General features: G+C 39.6%; 2 protein-coding genes across 2 annotated transcripts; both read left to right on the top strand.

Annotated features, from left to right (window-relative positions):
• Positions 1-2,861: 2,861 nt before the first annotated feature.
• On the top strand, positions 2,862-19,779 carry LOC120806634 (ectonucleoside triphosphate diphosphohydrolase 2). The gene is made up of 9 exons (XM_040157988.1): positions 2,862-3,229; positions 9,320-9,437; positions 10,767-10,917; positions 13,119-13,278; positions 14,812-15,039; positions 15,897-16,163; positions 18,281-18,400; positions 18,840-18,974; positions 19,062-19,779. Exons 1-9 carry the CDS (start codon positions 3,110-3,112, stop codon positions 19,275-19,277), a joined length of 1,515 nt encoding a protein of 504 aa, XP_040013922.1. The 5' UTR covers positions 2,862-3,109; the 3' UTR covers positions 19,278-19,779.
• A 2,230-nt stretch (positions 19,780-22,009) lies between these two features.
• On the top strand, positions 22,010-24,246 carry phpt1 (phosphohistidine phosphatase 1). The gene is made up of 3 exons (XM_040157989.1): positions 22,010-22,373; positions 23,658-23,785; positions 24,048-24,246. Exons 1-3 carry the CDS (start codon positions 22,208-22,210, stop codon positions 24,138-24,140), a joined length of 387 nt encoding a protein of 128 aa, XP_040013923.1. The 5' UTR covers positions 22,010-22,207; the 3' UTR covers positions 24,141-24,246.
• Positions 24,247-25,696: the final 1,450 nt, after the last annotated feature.

The following is a 25,696-nucleotide window of genomic DNA, read 5'->3' as shown; positions in this document are numbered from 1 at the left end:
CCAAATCCGAGCAAGCACGAGCATCAATTAAAAGGCCTTAGAGTAAACGAAATTTAAAAAGCATTGTTGCAGCACAACAAAACTTGAAACAGATTTCTTTCACCATAATTTTATTCTCTGCTTAGTGCAGTACAGGACGAAAGGAGAGCCAGAGTTATTTGGGCGCACACTTGACCTACCAGCTCCAGTGGTGGTCTGATATTGGAAACAAGCTCATTACGTGCAGTGGTCCAGTGGATCAGCAGTGCATGGTGATGATTTAAAACAATTTGCCTGCTCTGGCCCATCAGCCATCTTTGGACATTATTTACCCTGGCAATTAAATTTTCAGAAGAAGCGGTCCCTCTTATCATTTTAAGCCACTCACCGCCACCCCCCACCCACACTGTACTATGCGGGCTCTTCCAGTTAAAATGAGCCTGGCTGCTACAGCAAGACTGAGTATTTGACCTAAACTCTTCAGGAGGACACAAACAGGACTCCAGTGTGATGATAATGTTGTTCTGTGTCCGTTGAATAATATCAACTCTATCCATAATATCAACTTTTTAGCTAACAGTATGTCAGGGCTGTGTTTCTGTGAGCTAGTGTCTTTTTCCTGGTGGTAACCAATGCTTTAAAAAACAAACCTAATGCAGCATAAAATGAAAAAGATGAACATACAGTTGAGGCACCAGGTTTTATTAGATTTGAAATTAATATCATGTCCTTTGTAATGACTTAAGCCTCAGCGTTACAGCTGACAAACTGTAACCTGTCTCATTTGGTCCACCATTTTGGACTGGACTAAAATATCTCAAAACTATTGGATCGATTGCCATGTAATCGTCTGCAGACATTCGTGGTCACCAGAGGATTCATCCATTTCACCACTGACTTTCATTTGATTTCATGACATTCCCACAGGCCTCAGCTGTACTCCCTGTTTACTGTTAATTATCAAATGTTAGCATGCTGACGCGCTACACCAAGATGTTGAACGTGGTAAACATTACCTGCTAACCATTACAATGACAGCATTGTCACTATGAGTGTGCTAGCATCCCGACATTAGCATTTAGCTTAAAGAACCACTACACCTAATTACAGGTTCACAGAACCACTAACGTGGCTAACTCTTACTCTTGTTAATTGCTACAGAGATAAAGCATGTCCCTTCCACAGAACTAATGTTCTTAAATAGCATCAAGGGTTTATTGTCTAAACCCCTGAAAACGTCATGTTGCATCTACCGACCAAAGAAGGGGTGCTGGGGGTTGCTGATCTAAAATAGACAGATATTATATCTTTAGGCTAATTCAAAACCTCTATTTTTTAAGCTGCCCTCACATGTAAAGGTTCAGAGTCTGACTATCCTGGGTGCGTCAGTGAAACATAGCACCAACACAGTCACAGTCAGCGCAATCTTGAATTCAATTATGAGCGTCATCATTGGTCTTATCATGGCTGTCATCGTTAATTAATGACATGCCTCGCAGGAGCTGAGGTGCGTCAGAGGATAATGTCAGGTGAGACATTTGCTCTGGTCCATTGATCTACTGTCCTGATCAAAGCCGACACTCTGTCACACGCTGTCAGAGAGATTGATGTGTCCCTGAATGCTGACCGATCCTGTTGATCACTACCAGATTTCAAGAACTGGCCTGAACCCTCTGCTAGAAGACATATGATTTATAGTGTGATGTACAAAGAGTAATTTTTCTTATTTTCGACACATATTGTAGCGTTTTCTCTAGTTTAATATTTAATATTTAGAATGCTCCTGTTTTAAACCTACATTTGCTATAGTTGATGTCTCAGTGAACAGTCAGTGGCAATTGAAATAGTTAAGTGGGTGATCACAACAGTCAAGAAACAATTGAGCTCTACTTAATCCTTTTACTGTAAATGTCCTGAAGCTGGGCTCGCTCAACCCAGACCACCTCGCTGACCATCTTCACCAGGTTTACCGTCCTGTTTTTATTTATGGGATTGAGGCAGCCACACGAAGCTAGTGTATTAGGTACAAACAGATTCAATAAACCAAAGAATAAACACTCGTGGACCTCTTTACAGACAAGAGCATAGGCCTTTTTCACAGTGGACCTTTTTTACTGAAAGCCAACAATGGAAAAGACATCAAACATTTGCATATCGGCTGATTCACTATGTGTTATTGTGACACAAGTCAGGCAAATCTGTCACCTCTGTGAGGCTCAGTCACTGGAATAGGGGCATCCTCACACCTGTACACATTTTTGAGATGATAGTCTTGGCATTAAAAAAACCTAAGCTAATTTGATTCTTTGTGGCATTTACAGTACATCTGCATTTCAGTGACTTTGACATTACAACTGAGAGGGAATATGGACAGTTAATTTGTTTGTTTTTAAAAAAAAAAAAATCTCTACTATATTGTGAGCGACAACATGAAGAACAGCTCAAGTGCAATATTTAGAAGCTCCTTCAAAATAACTCATTATATATTCTGCTAAATTTAGACACTGTCAGGGCAGGATTTCTGCAAAAATAGACTTTAAAAAAAAGTACATGTACAAAAAAGTATAGGTCTCTAGTGAAAACTTCATTGTCATGCTCTATTCAGATACTCAAATGAGGACGCGATATGCAAGTCAGTTTTGAAGCTGAAGCCATTCACATGCAAATGCTGGAAGAAAAACAAAAACAAGCGGCCCTGCACAGCTCTCAGGCCCAACAGGTTACGATCTGGACTCCTGCCAGTTCAGGCCACCCCTTGTTTTCCCATGAAAGATTGAATCATGACAGTTTTTTTTCTCTCTCTCTCTTAAATTAACAGGTTGGTGATTAGTCATGATTTACTCTGGAACTCCACCCTAACTTAGCGCGGAAGGTGAATGACCCCCCGTTGCACCGGTAGCCTCCGAGCTGTTCTCTCCCGGCTACACGGAGGAGGGCCGGGCTTCGCTTGGAACATAAATCCAAGTCAGACTCTGCTGCCTCAAGTGAAATGTAAAACAGGGGGCCAGGGAGCAGGTGAAGCGTGAACCCCAGGCGCGCTGTGATAACGGCCGGCAAGCAGGAAGTCATCAGCCACGTCTCCCGCTCGGAGAGCTCGAGGTTCCGGAGCTGCACCCCTCACTCTCCCTCCATGGCCCTGCGCTCCGCTCACGCCCTCGTCCCCGTCGCGCTGCTGCTGCTCTTCGGAGTTGCTGCCATCCTGCTCCTGACTGTCCCCACTGAGGACGTCCAGCAGGCGCCGGGGTTCATGGTAAGGCCTGCTCCGCAGGGGTATTTTTGGATATGTGTCTGTCAGCGTGTTCAGCAGCCGGAGGATTCCCTGACATTACTACTTGGATGATGTTCACTCGTATTTGTTTTTCTCCCCCGTTAAGCTGACAGTTGCATCCTATCCTGTCTCCAGAATTCTTAGTTAGATGCATAGTCTCTGCTCAGATACCCTTAAATTAAATCAGGTTGTTGAAGCCCCTTCTCAGATTTTGCTCGAACCTTGTCTATATCATGAATTGATCCCAAGCCCAAGGCCTGTCAAATATTTCTGTTCAAATCCAGTGTTTTTTCATTTTTTTCAGACCTTAATATTATTTCATTTTTACACTCCCAACAATGCCTTATCTGGGAAGCCATGTTTGAGCACTACTATCCTGACAACTATTGTTTCTGGTCTCACCAAAATTTGTAGGATGGAAGACAAACATGTTGTCGACAAGAAGGATATTGAGGGTACTACAACATTTATGCACCGGTATCATATCAATCATCATTTTTTCTTAATCTTTTATTAATTTTGTGCCAATATTTGAGGTCTCTACAACAAGTGGAAATGAAGATATTAAGAATCAAACAAGGCACAGTAGCATATTTTGGTCATTTTCACAGGACCACAATGGGATGTAGGGTAGCTAGTGGGAACATAAAAATGTGTGTGTGTGACGTATGGTTATCTGGACCCAGATGTGAAAGATATTTTACCTATGGCAGAATAAAGTCCATTTCAGGAATCCATTTTTTTGCCTCAGTATGTCAGTGATTATTGAATTCCTGTGCCATAGGAATTGTTAGAAATAAAGGATTAACATGTTTTCACTATGTTCATTGGAATAGAGGACATTTGAGATGGGATTGTTTCTCCGGTGAGGTCCTGGATGTTGAAAATAAGTGAAATATGTCCACACAGTGAAATCACCAGTATACGTCCTTACATGTTATCAAGAAAGCACCAAGGATCTACCCAATTCAGTCCTGTTGTTCAAGTTATATTCAAGTTAAAGGGTAATAGTTTTCATCACATGTAATTTCTAGGCTGGAAAACACATAGTAAGTGGAGATAATAAGGGAAAACCTTGCTTCTTCATTATGGACGTTTTTCTCCTAGACGTAAAACATGCCTTTAACTATGTGTATTCATCTATGAAGGGAACATGGAAGGACATTGGCATTTTGCACACTAAATGACCATACATTAAGTTATTTCCACATTTATTTTCATGTTCCTTTAGCTACCCCACATACCGTTTTGGTCCTATGAAAAAGACCGAAAGATGCTACCACGCCTTGTTTTATTTTTATTACTTATTATATAGACAAACCCTCAACAAAATCTGAGACGGTGCTGCAACCACTTTCGTGGATCCTGTCGGATCTGACATGGAATGACCCGGTGCAGTTCTGACACTATTAAATAAAATACAAGGTCAAATTGAAAGTTGTTCTGCTGTATGAGTGTGAATTATTACAGAGCCCAGGAGGTGTGATGGAGAAAGAAACGCATTTGTTCGCATGATTTAATATTTTGTGTTCTCAATTGAGCATAACTTAACTTCATTAGATTATGTCTTGTGTGTACCCTTCACACTCTCATCATGGATCTTTTGGCTTTACTTTAAAGTTCAGACCGAGATATGTCGATATATTTCAGGTTTTGGCTTTTAATTTCATTTTTGCAGTTAATATCACGTTATCTTTGAGATCCCGTAACCGTATCTTTTGCATACCTAATAAACTGACAACTGAGTGTATATGAAAAAAAGTCCTATTGTTAGTTAATTAAAACTGGGCTAAATTTGGATGAAAATATAAAATTGAATAGTTGTCCAACTTACACATGAGTATTGTTTCAACAGTATTCCATTATTTATATATCATAGTGTAGGAAGGATCCCCTTCATACTGAAATACAATTATTCAAATGCTGTTGAAATAACAATAACATAGACTGGTCTAGTTTTAACCTACAGTAGACCCCTAGACATTTTTTTAAAGTAACTTTTTTTTTTTACACCCAGTGAGCATTTTCAATGCAATGGACTACTCCAAAGAGACCCTATATATAATGAAATAAGATGTGAAATGGACCTTGCCTTTTCATTTTCAAACCGTCAGCAAACACAGGGGGTTGCCTGTGAAAACTTGAAAATGAAAACACAATCTTATCCTCTCCTGTTTCTGTGGTAGATTATCTGTATGTTTGGTTCCCGGTCTACATGTCCCTCACCCCTCTCTAGTTCAAAATCAGCTGAGGACATCATTTTGTCTGTATGTGATCACTAGACTGTCATCGTCACTAAATTTGTGATATGTACCCACTCTCGCGACCCCATGGCCGAAATGCTGACGAGCTGTAGTTGCCTAATTGTAATAACAAATGATATTCAAGACTTACCTGTGAACAGACAACCAATTAAAGAATTAAAACATTGAAAGGTTGTGTGCTCACCACTGTAGGAAACTGTCAATGCAGCTACACCAGATGAGTTTAATTGTACAATGCTATATATCCATTATAAATCCAACATTATTTATCCACAGTCATTGCAAAAAAACAAAACAAAACACAACAAACCTCTCAACTGGATATACGAACTTAAATGTCTTTTCCCTGGTTTTGAAACTGCAGTGCAGTGCTGTTTAGGGATTCCGAGCAGGATTTCTACACTGGCCAACTCCAGCTCCTGTTCCCTTTGCTCCCTCATTTTTGTCTCACTGGCCCAATATCCCATGGTTCCTTTTTTAGCGTAATGTAGCTGCCCTTCCACTCAGTAAATAGGTGGTTGAGTCACAAAAAAGGAGAGAAAAGGGTTTCTCTTACATTTTGCAGGGAAACAAGTTCAACCGTTCCCATCGTGTATCAAATAGAAGGACAAAGTGGATCATTAGAGCTCCTCTGTGTTTTTGGCAAGTGTTGTGTGAGTCCTTGCAACTGACTGCGCAGCAATGAGAAAATATTATGAGCAATATTGAGGAATCCTTCCACATGATGTTACTGTTCATCTGTTCTACAAATTTGAGGGGATGTGTTTGGATGTCCACATGTAATTGTGTATCTATCTGTGCATATGCATCCCTGTGTGTGTGTGTGTGTGTGTCTGTGTGTGTGTGTGTGGTCCCTCAGTCAAAAGCGTTCTTGCTAGCTGGATTTCTGCATATTCAGAAATCCGGTTTCCTTCATTTGAACAGGCATTAAAGTTGCTGGGATTTGTTATTCCACATTTTTGTGCAGTGGAAGCACAGTCGTGACAACAAGTCTTATATCACTGAGAGTAGACCATGGCAACAGAGGAAATATTTGCTAAGGAATTGGGATAGTCAGTACTGTCTCAGTTATTTAATAGAAAAAATTCCTCTAATGCTTCAGTTAAATGGTGACGAACCATATCCAGGATATAAAACTGTCAGCTGAAAAACTGACAACTTTTCAGTTATGATAATTGAGCTCAACGATCCTTAAGGAGCGTTATCACCACACAATATATTTTAAGTTGCTAGAAATGCTAAAAATCTACAGCCTCACTAGCAGCGTGGGATGAGTGGAGAGACATGGATGCACAATGCACTCACTAAAGGAAAACCAGTTGTTAATAATTGAGAGACCTGTATTTCATAATTACAAGAAAACGACCTAATAAAAATGAGATCCATATCTGAAACAAGATTTGTATCTCTCAGTTATAAGATCCTTCTTTAGTAATTATGAGGTGCAGAACTCTAAATGATTAGATGCCATTGGTGGAAGTATCTAGTTTAGATTTTACTCTTGTTACTGTAGTAAAGTTGTTGTTTTTTTTGTGTGTGTGTGTACTTTTTAACTCAAGTATTTTACTTTGCTACAGTTAAAGTTGAAATCCTTACGGAGTAAAAACAAAAGTCACATGATGAAGTTATGATTAACCGTGTGAAAACGCAACAAATGAAAAGAACCGGATCAGCAGCTGCAGCAGGGAGGAAGCAGCTGGTGAATCTGCAGCATCGGCGTCTGCGGCCGCTGGAGGGCAGAGCTCAGTGTTCAGGGAGGAGCTGCTCTCAGCTCACGGTCTACATATATGTTCTAAACGTTTACAACCACAGACCTCGGGATAGGGGGTGCAATGGGTGTGTTCGCACCCCCTATCCCACGTCTAACTATGCAATAAAATAAAGGATGCTGTCATTATGTGACCATGGTTTAGATTAGCATTACCTCAGCTTAGGTTAAAAAAAAAGGTTGCATCTACCTTAATGAATCACTGATTAAGTGCACCACCCGGCGACCACAGCAAGTGTCCCGAATCAAACCCACCTGCCACGTTGAGTGACTAGCAGGTGCATGCTGGGCCTGGCTGAATGCTAAAATACTAACAATGGATCCTTCAACTGTGACTTCTGCGTTCACTTCTACCGTCAGTGAGGGGTGCGCCACCTTTCTGCTGCAACCCTGTTGGGACTGCAGAGCTCATTCAGCTGAATGTTTGAAAACTTTAAGAGTTTAATCACTCAAACAGGAGTAGTTCAGATTTTTAGTCATTGAGTCGGTGGGAATTATTAGCCATCGAACATATGATATTTGTTCAACAGTTCTTTAGGGACGTCAGATTGCTGGTGGTTCCGGATTGTACAGATATATAAAGTTGGGTGTCATTAGCATAAAGTGAAAAGAAATATTATTTGGCCAAGTAAGCATGTAGAAACAAATTAGAAGGTGACCAGCAAACAGTGAGTTTGGGAAGAACTAGTTCATCATACATAACATACATCTATGTGAAAGTTTTGTGTATAGACATCAACCAAAAACAATTTGCTTCTAAAAGCAAGTTTAAGATGCAAAAGTCGAATGTATGAATTGTGTTTTCTGACTCAGAGGCTTAAAAGAACAAACTGTGGGTGGAGGAGGAATTGTCAGTTATTTACCATGTTCTTATTGCATACTTTTGCTTGAGCAGTACCTGCAGCCTCTACTCTAGTCTGCATTCTGCTGAGTAAAAAGGATGTTTGGGACAGATCAGTAGCAGGGGGGAGTTTAATGTCAGAAGGCCGGGAGAGTTAACAAGTCCCAGATCCAAAAGGTTTCGATCTTTACCTTCAAAACATGAACACACCTCTCAAATCCTCCCACTGTTGTTACAATATGTGCAATTTGTTAGTGTGCCCTGCAAAATTAGTATGTTTTATTTTGGCCAACGTCACACAATTAAAAAAATGTCTAATTTTTTCTCAGGATGCAAAATTGAAAAAAAGAAATGGAGCAAGGACTCATAGTCCTCAGTGTATACAGTGGGCATAACGACTAATTTCCCTGTCGATGAAATTTAATTTAATTTCAGTTTAGACTAGCCGGCCACTCCAACAGTAAGAAAACACTCAGAAAATAGTCAAAATTGAGCACAATTTAATCGATGAGGTTAGACATTGTCCAAAAAAATGTTACATGCATTTACGCATTGATCTGGTCGAGTGGTTATATGCGGGTTTGTTCTGACACAGCCTTCATACAACCTTATTTTCAGTTTCTAGATCAAAAAACTCCAAACCGCGCTGGTTTTACGAGATGTCTTCTGTCCCACTTTCCACCTTGCTTCTTTACAACATCCGGTCATCAGCACGGGGAGAGAAGGGCTGCAGCCCCGGTTGGTAGCAGGTGGCTGAGTAACATCTTAGACACAACAGTTAACCGGCGTTGTATTAAGAATTAGTTTTACCGACAAGTATTTCTGGTGCCGTATAATCGTTTAGTCAACTAATCGCACACATCCCTAGTATACAGACAGAGCCAAAATTCAATGCAACCCGTGTCTCTCGAACACAAATATGTACAGTACTCGGTCAAATAATTCCCTGAAGGCGGTCTTTGACGACTGACATTATTAGTTAACCTAGTCTGCAGCCAAATGCCTTCAAGATGCCAAAATTCAGAAGCAGTCTTAAATGTCTTTCATGTTCTTCTATTCCGTTACCTGGAACCCCCTTTCCAAGCCAGTCAGCACACTTTTTTGGAAATGGTAAGCTGTCTCTGTTCTCAACCCCCTTCTAACTTTTTACTACTCTTTATCGTTTTTTGTTGGGTTTTTTTGCCTCTCATTCTCTGTAGTACGGGATTGTCCTGGATGCTGGATCTTCGCACACAGCTTTGTTTATATACAAGTGGCCAGCAGACAAGCAAAATGGCACAGGGGTGGTCACCCAGCACAGTGAATGTCATGTTAAGGGTAGGTATAAGCAGTTTTTCCATCAAAACCTATGTTTTGCATATCAAACACTCTGGTACCAGTACTCCCACTTAAGAGATGGATCTGAAAAATTTGTAACTTGCTTCTTCTCGGAGAACAACAGCTGTTGTCAATTCACGATAGTTATGACACCTTCCAACAATAACCAAAATTCAAATTTAAAAAAAACACCCATTGACATATTTCAAACAACTGAATCTGATGAATACACCTTTCCTTCTAGTCACCCCCCCCAAAAGATCCAACATCCAAGTTGTAATTACGACTAAGTCCATAGTCTAATCAAGGTAATTAAATTGATATAGTGCTATATTAACCACAGAATTTTTAACCGTTACGTGACCAACTCTGCAATTGTACATTGTTTTTAGTTGTCAAACGAATACGTGCAAGTTGAAAACATGGTAATCTTTCCCATAATCACCTTCCATCCCACATTAGCTGCATAACTGCTGCAAATCCAAGCTGACTGGGGCTGCCACCCTCTGTGTTTTCAGAATCCTTTCCCGCCTTCAGAATTTTGATCGGCAAAACACAGGTTTTCTGTGGAGTATGCCTTTAATCTGCTGACAATGACATTGTACTTTAGTTTTTTCTTTTAGTTTTTCTTGTTAGATTCCCGAGTGGGTAGCATCAACTGTTTCCTGCGGACAGATTATATTACCACATCACACTCACAGCAAGAAAACCAAATCTTTCTCTGGGGCACACATGAATCAGGAATGAGTCAGAGTTGACTTCTGTGGTTTGCGACTCCTTTTCTGCCAAAGGGTCTCGTTGCCTCTTGACTTAGATAAACATCAACATTGTGGTTACACTGTCGTGTTTCATAAATGCAAAAAGCCCTGGTCAGAAGTGACCTTTGATCACTAGTTGGATGTCTGAGAATGATATGCAAAACTACAGATTCCTATTATTAAATCGGACCGTTGAAGTGCTACAAGATTCCTTCAGTATTTTTAACATTTCTTTTCCTCACCTTTTGTTATGAATCCTATAATCAGGGACGTCTGGTAACAGAAGGGAAAAACTAATATGTTGTTCTTCAGGTTGATTTTTCAGTTAGAGTCAAGAAACGCACCGTTACCACCACATACTGTTCAGCCACGTCGTGAGTAGATTGTCATGCTGGTGGCTGTGACATTTCCTGTCACAGTGTAATTGGTATGATTGATTTGTACCATGATGCATCAGGGTCAAAGCAGTTAGCATTGTTTCATGCACATACAAGAACAAGATTCCACAAGTTGAATATATAATCCGTTTCTTTTTTTGTTTTTGGTTTTATTCTGTTTATCACTCACTCAGGCGGAGGGATCTCCAGCTATGTGGGCCGACGGGGTGCAGCAGCGCAGAGCTTAGAAGCATGTCTGGACCAGGCAGTGAAGGACGTCCCCGTAGGAAGACACCGGCTCACACCTGTGTACCTGGGAGCCACAGCTGGCATGAGGCTTCTGCAGTGAGTCAGTGTGCCTTTCTTTCTGTGTGACCAGACAAAGTCACCCTCTGTGTTTTTTTTGGTCTCTATGGAACTTTTCTTTTCTTTTACATAATTCACCTTTATAAGAGTTCTGTGAAACTAGGACTTCCCTAAGCTGTTACTTTACGGCATTAAAGCATAAATCAAAATAAATATATCACACAGGGATTTATGATATAATATCCTCCAATAAATAAAATAACATATTTAAGTTTTTTTTTTAATTTTCCATTAAGGAATTTAAGACAGTACTGATGGTGAGACTTTTTTTTTCTTTTCTTTTTTTTTTACAATGGCTGCAGAGTCTGTAGTTTTTCCATGGGAATAAAAATCATGTCAGAGGCCGATGATGAATTTATATTAATTGCATTGTGGTGCATGGTTGCCTGTTAGCATTTTCAGAGGGATAAATATAAAGATGAATATCACTAAAAGATAGCACTTCTTGTCTTAACTATTCTTTCTTTACCGATATTGTAGTGAGTGAGGAAAAATAAACCGGTCAGTCTAAGAAGTTAGCCTTTATTGTTTGCATCATATTTTGGGAATGCAGGTGTAATGTTATCAATTATGTCTTAGTATCAATGCCACAACAAGCTTTATTTTGATGCATACCTAATATAGTAACATTTTGTATATCTTTGGCATTGTGCATATTGTTTTATATTATTTAGGTACAGGTTACCAATAATCCTTTTACGGCCTCATTCCTTTCCATTCATATTACACTCAATTGTTATTTTTATGTGCTTTGTTTGATTAGTTTAGCATATAGCACAATAACCCCACACCTATAGTTATTTCGTCTTTGATCATATCAATGGTTTTCAGAAACCTTTATGAATGAACTATTCAATGAACTATTGTAAATTGGTGCCCCTCTGATTTTCCTGCCCAGAAAATTGCTTCAGCAATGCTACAGTATATTTACTAATTTTATAATAAGTAGAAATAGGTAATAGGTGTGTCACCGGTAGCTTCATGGTACCACAAATAGGTGTCCTACAAACAAAAGCAAACTTACTATTCATGGGTGAGGTTCGCTCTCTTAGAGTGTCTCTTAGGACATGTTTCATCAAACTACCCACATCTTCCCCCAGACTGACTGATGATCAGGTAAGACAGCGTGACGGTTCACAAAGCTTAAACAGCACGGAGCAGGGGTGTTGACGGTGTGTTCAGACACGCAGGTACAAACACAAGCACTCGTGTCGGAGATGCAAAGCTGCAAAGCAAAACCAAGCCTCATCCAATAGCAGTAAGTTGAGAATAGTTTCGATGTATTCAAATATGACTATGTCAGGCTTACCTTTATGCGAATGTGCATCAGAAAAGAGCTGCCCAACCACTCAGTCAAAGGTGAATACTGTGTGTCAGTTATTTGCTTGGTGCAACACATTTCCAAAAGCTACAATTTGAGTCAGAAGCAATACACAGCCTGTCAATTTTTATCTCTCTGTGCTTTCAAAGCATCATGCATCAAGCACTCATTTTGAATTTTGACACTAATGTAACTCCTTACAATGTACTTGAGTGAACAAATGTTTTAGTTTAAACTTGTACGTTTTGTCGGTCTGTATTTTTCACAGTTGAAAAATAATGAACTGTAATAATATAATATAAATCGTACGCAGTTTTTCATGTGCTACAACACTTTTTCACCTCATACCATAAGCGCTACTGTATCTGCTAAAAAAGGTGACCCTGTCACTTCCCTCAATGCTGGTTGCAGCTCAGGCCTTTTCTTACACTGCTGCTCAGAGAAATCTTTGTTTATTGATCTGGTAGATGTGTTCATGACCCCATCCAATTTTTAGATATGGTAAACATAAATTGTAGCATGGAAAAAAACTCATTTCAACTGAGAGATTCTGTTTTCAGTTGTCTGTCTGGAATGAATCCATGTAGAGGCTTTTGTGGATTCTTGTTGTTATCTTGCTGGTGCATCTGGTCCTGCTGACAGACTTGTAACTGTGGCGTCTTCATGAAACTTTCAACAGAAGATCTGGGTTAGTTGAACTCTTACAGTTGTAGAGAACTGGGGTGAAACCCGAGGCTTGGTGGCAGTAAAACACAAATAAGCCAGGTTGCAACTTCTTAATGAATGTCCATAAAAGCTACCTACTGCAGCCGTAACTTGTGTACACTGTATTTAGACTAACTTTTTTTCTCCCAACCAGAGTCTCCAGCGCGGAGCAGTCAGCTCAGATTCTACAGGAAGTGGGCCATAAAATCCAGTCCTATCCTTTCAACTACCGAGGAGCGGCCATACTGAGTGGTAAAGAAGAGGGGGCATACGGCTGGGTCACCGTCAACTATCTCTTAGAGAACTTCATAAAGGTACCAAAGAGTGTATGAAGTGTGTTTTTGGTAGTGTTCATTTCGTTAAGGAAAAATTTCACTTAATGTGTTTGTCAGCGACCTTTTTTTTCTATGACTAAGATGAGACGATTACGAGATGGCACTGACGGTGAAATAATAAAAACTTTACAAAAATCTCTTATATTTTCACGGACGAAGCAGGAGGAGACAAAATTACGGAGCATTTTTTTCTCAAACAGTGACATAATCTAAATTTCCTTCTTTGAATGGCTGAGCTGCACATTTCTCTTCCTGCGCGCTCAAATCATCTCTCTGGTGATTTTGCAAGCCAGCAGTGCACCACTGCCAACAGTGCTAGACCGGACCTAGCTATTCACCCAAACGCTACGGCCGCAGGAGATGGGATAAAATACACTGAAGGGAAAAGAACATGAAAGCAAGAAAACAGGCTGGTAGTTGGACCCACTTCAAATCTAACATTATCTATTTGCATCTCACAACAACAGGACATTCCTACATTGCTTGCAGACGGGGATTTAGACTCACTGAAAGACAGTAGCCCAGTCAGCTACGTTGGCCAACCTTTTGCTTAAGACAAGTTTGCGTGTTTTGGTGTATTAAACTTGCCATCCACGTTAAAGCACACATAACTCAATAGCGATATACATTTGAGGTCTTGTCCATTTTGAATGGCTCCGTGAAAGCTAAATGTAGTCTGGGACCTCTGCTGGCTTTAAAAAGCTCAGCATATAATGTAGAAGATTGTTTTGTGCTTGAATAGAGTTGGTTGGGTTCCAAATATTTTCTTTTTTATTGGTAGTGTACATCCTATTATACACACTTACTGTATAACACAAACTAGTACATCACTAGCACTGAGGCATGGAAAAATACAGGATAAAATCAACACCTTTCTGGCACAGTCCTGACAAAAATGAACCTTATAAGTGTAGGCCTTCTTGCAGGGCTGTTGTACAAGGTTCTTTTTGATTGTGAGGGTTTTTCTTTTTTTTGGTTACACTCTGATTGAATCATATTGTTGTTGCATCTTTCCAGACCTAATTTTTAAATTCAGGTGGATGAAATCTTATTTGAAAGCAGTTTGCTGGGGTTTGACTAAAATGCTCATTCTTGGTCATGACTAAAACTACACTAAAATGTTTATGTTTTTCTTTGACTAAGACCAGACTAAAATGTCCAGAGTTTTCATGGACTAAAACCGGATTAAAATTAAAAAGGGTGAGGTTGACTAAATATGACTAAAACTAACATAGACTTTTTATCTCAGGACTGAGACTAAGACTAAGTATATGTAGTCAGCAGGCTTTAATCAGTTGGAATTTTTGAAAGTATCTGCCAGTGTTTTTTATCTAAATCTACCACAGGGAGTCAAATGATTTCATGTAGAAATTTTCAGGGCACTGCAACACATGGCTAGTGGGGGCAGTTGTACTTTTTTCAGGCAGGATGGTGCTAAAAATCAGCTTGCATTAGAATCATTTTCCATTATGTGATTCATTTTAAATGGTTTTTTGTTCCCCTCCTTTCCAGTATGGTTTTGTAGGGCGCTGGTTCAGTCCCGGCAGACCCACAGTGGGAGCACTGGATTTCGGCGGGGCCTCCACCCAGATAACATTTGCGACTCAGGAGGAAGTGGAGGATGAACAGGACATGATGAAGCTGCATCTTTATGGCCACGAGTACTCTCTGTACACACACAGCTTCCTGTGCTATGGGCAGGAGCAGGTCCTCAAGAGACTGCTGGCTCACATACTGAAGGTGAATGTGACATGCTGTCTTCATGCTCAGTAGAAGCAAATCCATTTTATTATTTGATTTGTTTCATATGCAATTAGTAGATGTTGTGGTTATTGATATTTTTATTGTATTTATATCTTATATTTATTGTATTTGTATGTATATATATATATATATATATATATATATATATATATATATATATATATATATATATATATTTATGAGACTGGACAAGATGTGACCCGTAGGTTTTTTATACCAAAGGGACAAAGTGATTGTTTTGAAGATATTGTGCTAAAGTTTAGTAAAGAGATATGACCTCATGTGGAGAAAACGTTAAAACAAGTTACGTGCCACATACAGTAGACAGTGACAACTCTTGGGGTTTGTTGTGGAGCTTGAGGATATTGTGCATTTGACAGTTTGAAAAAATGATAGCACTATATCTTACAATAGGTAGTACACATGTTACATACACACATAGCATAAACAAACATATGTGATAAAGATCCCTTAAATTTGGTTATTACAGCGTTGTGACCAACATATTTACTGAGCAGGGCATTTTACAGCTGAAAATTAAATTTGACAGTGCTCTCTAGTGGACAAAAGTATGTAATACAACACAATATTTTTGCTATTTTTTTACTGCAGTTTCATGTCACTTATAGACCAGCATAACTACCATACTGATATACTGTATCTATGATGAACTCAAATCTACTATTAAAATCAGCCATTTCAGCACAAAGTATATAATGATACTTGAAATGTGCATTTTATAAAATATAATGAATAATTCTAAAAGTATTTTTAGTGGGTTTGTTAAGGGAATGTGTCCACTCACTACGTCTCTGTGTTTGTCTCTCTCTCAGTCTCAGGGTTATTCGGGGTCAGTCGAGCACCCCTGCTATCCTGCAGGACACAACAGAACTTTAAGGTTAAGCAGTATATTCAACTCCCCGTGTACCACAAAGTACAAACCCAGCGAAAACCCCCGGTCGTCTTTGATAATACAGGGCAGCGGACATTACGAACACTGTTTGGGAAACGTGTCCGAGATCTTCTCCTTCGACAGCTGTCCCTACTCCCAGTGCTCCTTCGACAAAGTCTTTCAGCCAAATGTCACCGGTAGCTTCATGGTAAGAAGGGCTGGAGGAAACGGAATGACACGTAGTGATTATACACACTATCAGCATTATACACTAAATGTCAGCCTGTACACGAGGGGTGCAGGCACTGTGTAAGTGATGCTTTTTTACCATTCTGGAGTCTGTTGACACCACAGACAGCCATATTGTGTTGTATATGTCAAAGATAATGTACGCTCACCAAGCACTTTATTAGGAACACCACACTGATACTGGGCAGGGCCTCCTTTTGTTCTCAGAACAGCCTCAGTTCTTCATGGCCTGGATTCCACAAGATGTTGGAAACATTTGAGACTCTGGTCCATGTGGACATGATTTCAACACATAATTTCTGCAGATTTGTCAGCTGCACATTCATGCTGCCAATCTCCTGTTCTACCACATCCCCAAGGTGTTCTCCTGGATTCAGATCTGGTGACTGGGGAGGCCACTGAAATTCAATGAACTCATTGTCATGTTCATGAAATCAGTTTGAGAGACTTTTGCTTTGTGACATGATGCATTATCATGCTGGAAGTAGCATTAGAAGATGGTAAATTGGGGCCATAAAGGCTTGCACATGGTCAGCAACAATACTCAGACAGGCTGTGGCATTCAAACCATGATTCATTGGTATTAAGGGACCCAAAGTGTGCCAAGAAAACAATCCCCACACCATTACATCACCACCACCATCAGCCGTGACTGTTGACACGAGGCAGATTGGGTCCATGAATTCATGCTGTTGATGCCAGATTCTGACCCTACCATCTGCGTGCCTCAGCAGAAATCCAGATTCATCAGACCAGGCTGATTTTCAGTCTTCACCTGTCTAGTTTAGCTGAGCCTGTGCCCACTGCAGCCTCAGATCTCTGTTCTTGGCTGACAGGAGTGGAACCTGACTTGACTTCTACTGTTGTAGCCCATCCGCCTCAGGGTTCGACATGTTGTCCCTCCTGAGATGCTTTTCTGCTCATCAAAGGTGTAAAGAGTTGCTGTCTTAGTTACCGTAGCCTTTCTGTCAGCTCCAACCAGTCTGGCCCTTCTCCTCTGACCTCTCTCATCAACAAGGTGTTTCCGTCCGCAGAGCTGCTGCTCACTGGACGTTTTTTTTTGTTTTTCTCACCATTCTGAGTAAACTCTAGTGACTGTTTGGTGGGAAAATCCCAGGAGATCAACAGTTTCAGAAACACTCAAACCAGTTCATCTTGCACCAACAATCAGCTACAGTCAAAGTCACTGAGATCACATTTTTTCCCCATTTTTGATGTTTGATGTGAACATTAAGTGCAGCTCCTGCTGCATTGCACTGCTGCCACATGATTGGCTCATAGGATAATTGCATGAGTAAGCAGGTGTACAGGTGTTCCTAATAAAACCCTCAGGGAGTGTATCTTTCTTTGTCTTTCCTAATGCGAAACACACTAACAAAAATAGAAAAGATGGTTACATTTAGATCAGCAGTGATCTAAAATTGCAAACTTTGAATGGAAAACTTTGAGCAGAATGGACAGAATAGTTCAACATGGAAATCACACTTATTGGCTGTGTGAGATGAGGGGTCAGATTTTTTACCACCCTCAGCCCTCTATCTATCAGTTTAATATAAGGCTACAGCCAGCAGCCAGTAAGCTTACCTTAGCGTAAAGACTGGAAACAGGGTTGCTCTGTCCAGCGGTAAAAAAATCCACCTACCAGTACCTGGAAAGCTCACTAACATGTTACGGTATATCTTGTTTATTTAATCTGTCCAAAAACCAAGTGTAAAAGCGACAAATTGCCATTTTTTAGGGGGTTATGTGTTATGTGCGGTAAATTATTTTCCTCTCTTACGTCTTCCACATGAATACAGTAGAGTACAAATTTTTTTTTTTTTTTTCCTGAAATGTAGTGAGGTAAAGCACAGGCATCTCTGAATAGAGAGTCCTAAAGTGCAGCACTTAAGTAAATGAATAAATGGATGAACATATAGTGAGCTGGTATATTCATTTATTTGCCTAGCCCAACCATGTGATGGTATAAGAACGAATTATCGTAACTAACACTACTAAAATGTATGTTGATGTTTTGCTATTAATAAACCCTGAAGTCTGAGTTTTGTATTTGATGTCCTCTTTCTGTTTTCTCAGGCATTCTCGGCATACTTCTACATTCACTCCTTCCTGCAGCGAATCACCGGCATCACTGTGAGCTCTCCTTCACAACTGGAGGAGGCCACCAAAACCGTGTGCAGAATGAGTTTCAATCAAGTAATGTTGTCTTCCATTTATGTTCAATTTTTCTATTCATAATATCTCACTTGTAATTGGTCTGAGCTGGTGCATCCATGCACTTATGGAGTTTTATTTATTATCATTTTGTTTTTTATTTATTTTGCCAATGTGTCTTTTTACGATATTCCCTCTGGAAAATGTATTTGTCTTAATTTAAATTCCACATTTTTAAGTTTCTGTCTTAAGACCACTTTAATATAAAGACACCTCTGATTGATGTCAAAACATGTCACATGAAAAACTAATGATGGTTTTATATATATATTTTACAGTGCAGTTTATATGAATACCATTGTTCAAATGTATATTTAATTAATCACTTTATTAATGTTGTCTAAATACATTGACTATGACTAAACACTGAAAAATGTGCAGTTATTCAAACATTTTAAAACATTTCTGGGTTTTGTTCCAGATGGAGCGTCTTGCTCCAGAGCAGAAGGCCCGTTTGCAGGACTACTGTGCTTCCTCTGTGTATGTCCAGGTTCTCATGTTGAAAGGATACGGCTTCAATGAGACATCGTTCCAACGCATTTCCTTCCAGGGCAGGGTGAGAATTTCCTCATTTGCACTTGTTCAAAAAATAAAGACTCATTTTTCACTAACTTGCAGTGATGTTTGGTTGCTGATCCTGCAGGCAGGAGATGCCTCGGTGGGTTGGGCTCTGGGCTACATGCTGAGTTTGAGCAATTTGCTGCCCGCAGAGAGAGTGGAGCTGAGGAAGGCCCTGACCCCGGGCGCGTGGGGAATGCTCATCTTTCTCTTTGTCCTTCTCCTCACTGCAGTCCTGGTCTTCGTCTTGATCCGAGCTTGTGATGGGAAGATGAAAGGAGGAAGTGAAAGTGCCATCTAAATATTGCAACGGCATACAGTGTTGTCAGAAAAGGGTATCACACTTAGGTAGTTTTGTTTGTTTTGGCTGTGTACTCCAACACATTGGATCTGAAATGAAACTATGAGAGCTGAATTTGTGCTTTAATTTAAGGGTGTTCACGTTATAATGGGTTGACATTGTAGGACCTAAACATAGAGGCTGCACAGTATGTTCACTGACTGCAAAGGATTTGACGGCAGTTGCATGAATATAATTGCCGCTGCTGTTCATCTGAAAGACTGTAAAGATCCTCGTATTAAAAGCGGTTAAAGTTTGTTTTCGTTTCAAATCCAAAGTGCTGGAGTACAGAGCCAACGCAGTGAAAAACGTGACCAAATATTCTCTGACTGCCCTGTAGGTTTAAGAATAGCGCACTCCCCTGGGGGCATTGGCACGAAAGGGGAGGTCTGACTGTAAATTTTATTCTTAAGAAGTCAAACCATTTTTTGGTTGAATGCAATGTAAAAAAAAAAAAAAAAAATCAGCTTTTTTTTGTTGGAAGTGTGACTGTACTCAGAAGCACTGTTGCAGTAAACTAAAGCACACTGTGGAGGAATCCCTATTTTTAAAAAGTATTTGTATTGAAGTAGGTTTTTTTAAGGTGTAACAGAAAATATCTCGTAACTTTCAGATGTGGTGAACAGCAGGTGTTTGCACAGTATAACCATTTGTTGGCAGAAACAAACTCCAGTCTCAGGGCACGTTGAGGCTTTCATTATGAGGCAGTTATGTTTTTCTCCGATGAACCTGCTCGGCAAAAGCTGAGTTTAAATCAGTGATGGTGATGTTAAGGACAGAAAGAGCAATCATGGTATTTCAACAAAGATTTAATGGTCAAATCTGAGTTTTCAAAATACAGGTTGATATCTGATAGACCAGAGCTCTTGGTGCCCACAATTTGTTTCTGCCAAAATACTCATTTACTCACAGAACTTATGTTTACAGGTTTTTGAGAGTAATGCAGATTTTAGTCATGTATTCAGTAATGAACTTTAGACATTGCAAATCTAGCCACATGCACAAAGTGACCACAGATCATTTTACATTACAAGCAACACCTGTTTATGTAATGAAATGCAGTGTCTCTGCAACGAATAACCATGATTTTGATCTTTATGATGTTCATTTTTCATTGACCTTGTGTCAGAGAGGTGTCAGTTCAACTCAGTGATTTTTTTTTTACCCTGACACATGGGGTGTTGCTGTACTGCATTGTATTATATTGTCAGACATGTTTTGCTCCGCAAAATATTATTCATAGGATACTGTATTGGACTGGATTACACATAATGTGGTGCTTTCATTGTGCCTATACCCTCTGCATTACAGGGTGAAGTGAAACTTTAAAACAATTCAGCCCTTCAAAATTTATTCACGTGGAAACATCGTCAATAAATATAAATCCTTTCACAATAAAAGACAAATCATTGGTCATGACCATTATCATTTAATGCAAGAAGTTTGTGCTGCAACATATTGTATAGACATTCCAGTTTGTATAAAGGTAAAGGCAACTCTTAACATGAAGCTGAATATTACGGCATCTTTCAAATGATCCTTATCGAATAATATGTTTTTGCCAGGAGAAAAAAAAAATCAGACAATCATGTTGACAGTTGGTGAAGTCTAATAAATGTCGCTTTTGAGTGGAACACATTTTATATCTTACCAATGTTTTAACAATCAGCCATATTAAATGCTTAGTTGATATAAATGTAGTGTTGATTTTGAATTTTCATGACATTACATTGCTCTCTGTGTGGTCACGTTGTATTTCTTTGTACCCAAGATAACAATAAAAGTTTTTGCTTTGTGCAAGAATTCCGGTGTATTACCGTTCAGCTGTAGTTAGGCTTCTTTCCAACCCTTGGTCCGCTCTGGACTACAACTGCTAGGATGCTTCGCTTTACGGACGTACGAAAGGCTTTCGGATGACTTCCGGTACGCTTGTCTTGCCTTCAGAATAGCAGCAGGAATTTTTCTTTTTATTTAAATTAGTTTTAAAGTAACGGGATATGCTATGTAACCGTCCTACCCACATAGCAAATACACAGATCAATACTCGAAGACAGCAAAATAATTAAAATAATATCATGGAACAAATTGAATCAAAATTATATAATATATAGATACGTTTTTGTGTTTGATTTATTAGTTGGCACAATGAAAGCACAGTTGTAAAGCACATACGATATGATTGAATGAGAAAGTGAAGTGGAGGAAGGGTGTCGAGAGGCTTATACAAATGTCATCACACTACAAAATAGTAATTATAATAAGAATAAGAATAATGAAACAAAAAAAAACTGAGATTCAATTTCACCATAAACATCAGAAAAACGAGGCAAAACAAAGAAAAAGGTAAGGTAAGAGTAATGTCAATAAGGAAAACATGAAAAAAAGTCAAACAATATGTGCACAATGTTATTATCATGCTTTCAATTTAGATGCAGAAGAGTGATTTTTAGTTTTAAAATGTCTTCTTAGAAAACTCAACACCTCAACATCTCACCTATCATTTACACTGTTGCGGTTTAAGAGAATACAGCTTCAAAGTCAGTAAGGCTGGTTGTTTGTTTAAGGGCCTGCACATTCCCTTTTTCTTTCTTTAAAAGTGAAAGGCTATAGAGAGCATTAAAACCTGAGATGATGTCCTCGTTAATATTTCTCTTTTATTTTGAAGGCCGTGACCGGAAATTCCCTTGTTGTTGCCGCATGGCGGAACTGGCAATGACAGCAGAGGGACCGCTGTCTGTTGTGATGAGTTCAAGTTTCTGCATCTACGTCTAGCTCAAATTATAAACGAGCCGCTCGTCTTCCCTCGGAGAAAGCGGCGGAGTTTGTTGGGAAAACGCGGCCACCCTGCTTGTCTGTCGGTTTGCTAGTGTGGCTGCCGGGAGTCTTTGGAGATGTGCACTCAGACGAAGGCTGCTGCTCTGATGGCTAACATCCCGCAGGCAGACATCGAGCCGTCCGGCGTGTTCAAGTACGTCCTGATCAGAGTTCACAGCAGAGAGGAAGGAGACGACTCGGAGGTAGATATAGTCCGAGGATACGGCTGGGCCGAGTACCATGGTGAGCCAGGAGCACTCGAACCAGAGAGGACCAACAGGGGTTCATGACAGGGCCCCCGCACAAAACATGAGACCCAGCCATTCATTTGCCGGTTTATTAGGTTCACCTAGCTACGACCGATGCAGCCTAGCGCAACGGTCCTGCAGTAGAAACCACGTCCACGAAGGCTATTGTGCTCAGTTTGTGTTGAAACTTTTGCAGAGAAGTGTGGAAGCAACTTTATTGTCGCTTGAGGAGCTGGCGCGGTAGGTCAATCCTCGTCGATATAAACGAGAAACACCGCTCAGTACAATCCACCGCCTCCAAAATGAATCCGCGTCTGGGGCACGTTCGGTCAGACCTGCTAATGTTGGAATAATAGCAGGTCCCAGTCCTGCGTGTCGTAAGTTTAAGCAAAAGATTGTGCCTTTTAATTACAACACTCTACCATGGTTAGGTATGGTAAAATGTCAATATTTTATGGTAAATATAATAATATATGTTTTGGAATTGGCTAATTGCTCTGGTGCAGAGATTTGCCGGGTAAAATTGTGACATTGTGAAAATATTCAAGTTATATGCAGTAAACGCCATCTTAGAGAAATTCATTCAAAACGTGGAGACATGAAAAGATACAAGCATGTGAAGCTAAGGTACAATGCAGCGTCATATTTGTGTCACGGAGTGCACACAAGGTGATAATAGAAACTTTAAAAGGGAAGATTTCAAATGCCTAGATTCCAACAAAACTAAACAAGGAAATAAAGTGACATATAATACGTATTGTTTTGTGTATTTCCTTTTAATGTATGCAGTAGAAGTGACGGTGCTTTTCATAAGGTATTGGCTGGTCTCTGCTGCCCTCTGCTGAACAACACTAAAATGCAACGCACATCCTCGCCTTACTTTCTCTGGTGTCATTTGATTTTGATGTAGCATGGAAAATTGCCTCGTCATAAACAACACCAGATGGAGGCTGCACTTCTACGCAACAAGCAGCCATTTGTGATGATTAATAAACATATTTTATGGACAGTTGGCAACTCAAGCACGAGAGGCTTCACTCACAAGTTTATTACAAACACATATGGTAATTAAGCCAAAATCCATGTCAATGTTGTTCTTTATGAAAATATGTATTTATTGTTGCCAACATTGGTAGTTCAGATTAGTTTTCTATCATAACACAAATTATAAATGCTGAGCATATTGTATTTTACGCAGTAATAAAAAATATTTAGGATGAAACATAATAAAAAAACTGTGTTTATGCATTGCTCAACTGTCATATAACTTTTCTTGTAGCTGATATTTATGAGAAAGTCTCAGAGGAGCTGGAAAAAGATGGCCACCTGGACTGTGAGTGTATCGGAGGAGGGAGGATCAAACATGAACCCCAAGCCAAGAAGATCCACGTCTACGGATACTCCATGGTGAGAGAATCCTGCAGGAAAACACTGATGTTATTTAGAAAATAATTGTACATAAAGTAATTGTCCACAAAAAAACAAAACTATGAGCTAAAAGAGGCTAAAAGGCACTGTAGATCTGCAGAGTTGTCTGATTACCACGAGTGATCCCTTTCACATTATTATTAAATTCAGTGTTGATATACAAATATAGATTGTTTTCGCTTAAATCCAACATTATTTTATCATTATAGTGGAGCATTGATTTTAGTACTTTTCATTCCAGGGATTTGGAAGAGCAAACCACGCAGTAACTACTGAGAAACTAAAGGCTCGGTATCCAGACTACGAGGTGACCTGGGACAATGAAGGATATTGAACTGAGAACAGTTTCTGGTGGACACCCTTTCTCCTGGACTGACATAGTACTTATCTGTAACCATTCATGAGAAGGCAGAACATGTCATTAAAAACCTTACAGAGTATGATAAGGAGCTTTTTCAAACTGCGTTAATTATCTTAGACTGAGACTGACACACAGCAACTAGCCTGATTAGCCTTTTTTGGGCCTTAGCCTTAGCCTTTTTACAATTCGAGTAATTGTAATTTCACATTTTACAATTTCACATTTTGACTCTGTGTAGGTCTAAAACAAATACATTTGAAATTTGAAATTTCAGTGGTATGAAATCTCATCAGGAAATAGGTTGAATTATGAAATCAATAACTGTGGACAGACAAGCACGTACGGACTTGACTTGTTTTAAAGTCACATAGTCTCCGAGTCATCGCGACATGTTGAAAAGTGAAACTTACATGCTTTGCTGTGATGAATGTTTCATAAATGTTTCCTGGGATCTGCCAATAAGTGGTGCGCATACTGTGTTCCTTCTTTTGCAAAACAGAGAAATTGCTGTAAAACACCCCCATCGTTCCTTATCTTACTTTCTAGCCGTCAGCAGTTGCACCCCTGGCAGCTGCCAAGCTGTAATCTGCCAATTAATGTCATGGCCTTAATTTAATGATGACAGGAAATGAACTTCATAACCTTCCAAGATAAGGAGTGTGCTTAACTATTTTGCAATTATGATACAGAATACCACTGATATTCTGCCAGATTTAAGTGAGAGAATGCTAGATATGGTGTTGACTAAGTAGCTCTGCATATTGAACCTGCATTAATTGATTGTTCTTGGACACTTAGGGGCATCATAACAAGCTGTAAACAGAACAATCACATTTTTTCACCTTACAAATTTGATGGCGGATGCATTCATTTGGAGTCATACCTCCGGCTTCCTGATAAATGTAGGCCCAATATTCACTCCTTTGAGTTTTGGTTTGAGTTCCAGGACTCCCGTGGAAAATATGTCTCTCTGACTGCTAAAAGTTTCACTACGTTCACCATCTAGTTTCAAATTTTTCTGTGTACCGTTTGCTGCTGGGCAGGTAACGTACAGTGGGTTTATATGAGATTTTCTTTCTTTTCTTTCTTTCTTTCTTAAACCAGCTGCCTGTTACGACAGGAAACAATGCTGCTGAGTTATATTACTGAGTTGAGTTATAAATTTGATAAAACCAGTAAAGCTGAGTGCCATGGAACCAAAACAATTAGCTAAAAAATACTAAAATGCAATGAAGAGCTGAGGATGTTTTAGTTTATCCTAGCTTAGCTTTAGCTTAGCGTAAAACAGGGAGAAACTGTTAGCCTACCTCCATCAAAAGGGAAAAATATTCCTTCTAACAACTACAGAACCTTTATTTACATGCTGTAACTTTTTGCTGGCAAGTTACTTGCAGATATATTCAAAAATCAGTTGAGCTGCATTCACAGTAAAGTTATAGAGCTCAATTATGACAATTCTGGATGACTACGGTCCGATGTTGGGTTATAAATTGATCACAAATCACAAAAACACAGGCACTCTTTCTTTA

Source organism: Xiphias gladius, chromosome 20 (assembly GCF_016859285.1).
Source record: "Xiphias gladius isolate SHS-SW01 ecotype Sanya breed wild chromosome 20, ASM1685928v1, whole genome shotgun sequence".
NCBI classification, from domain to species: Eukaryota; Metazoa; Chordata; class Actinopteri; order Istiophoriformes; family Xiphiidae; genus Xiphias; species Xiphias gladius.
This window is presented reverse-complemented; position numbering and strand designations above follow the sequence as displayed.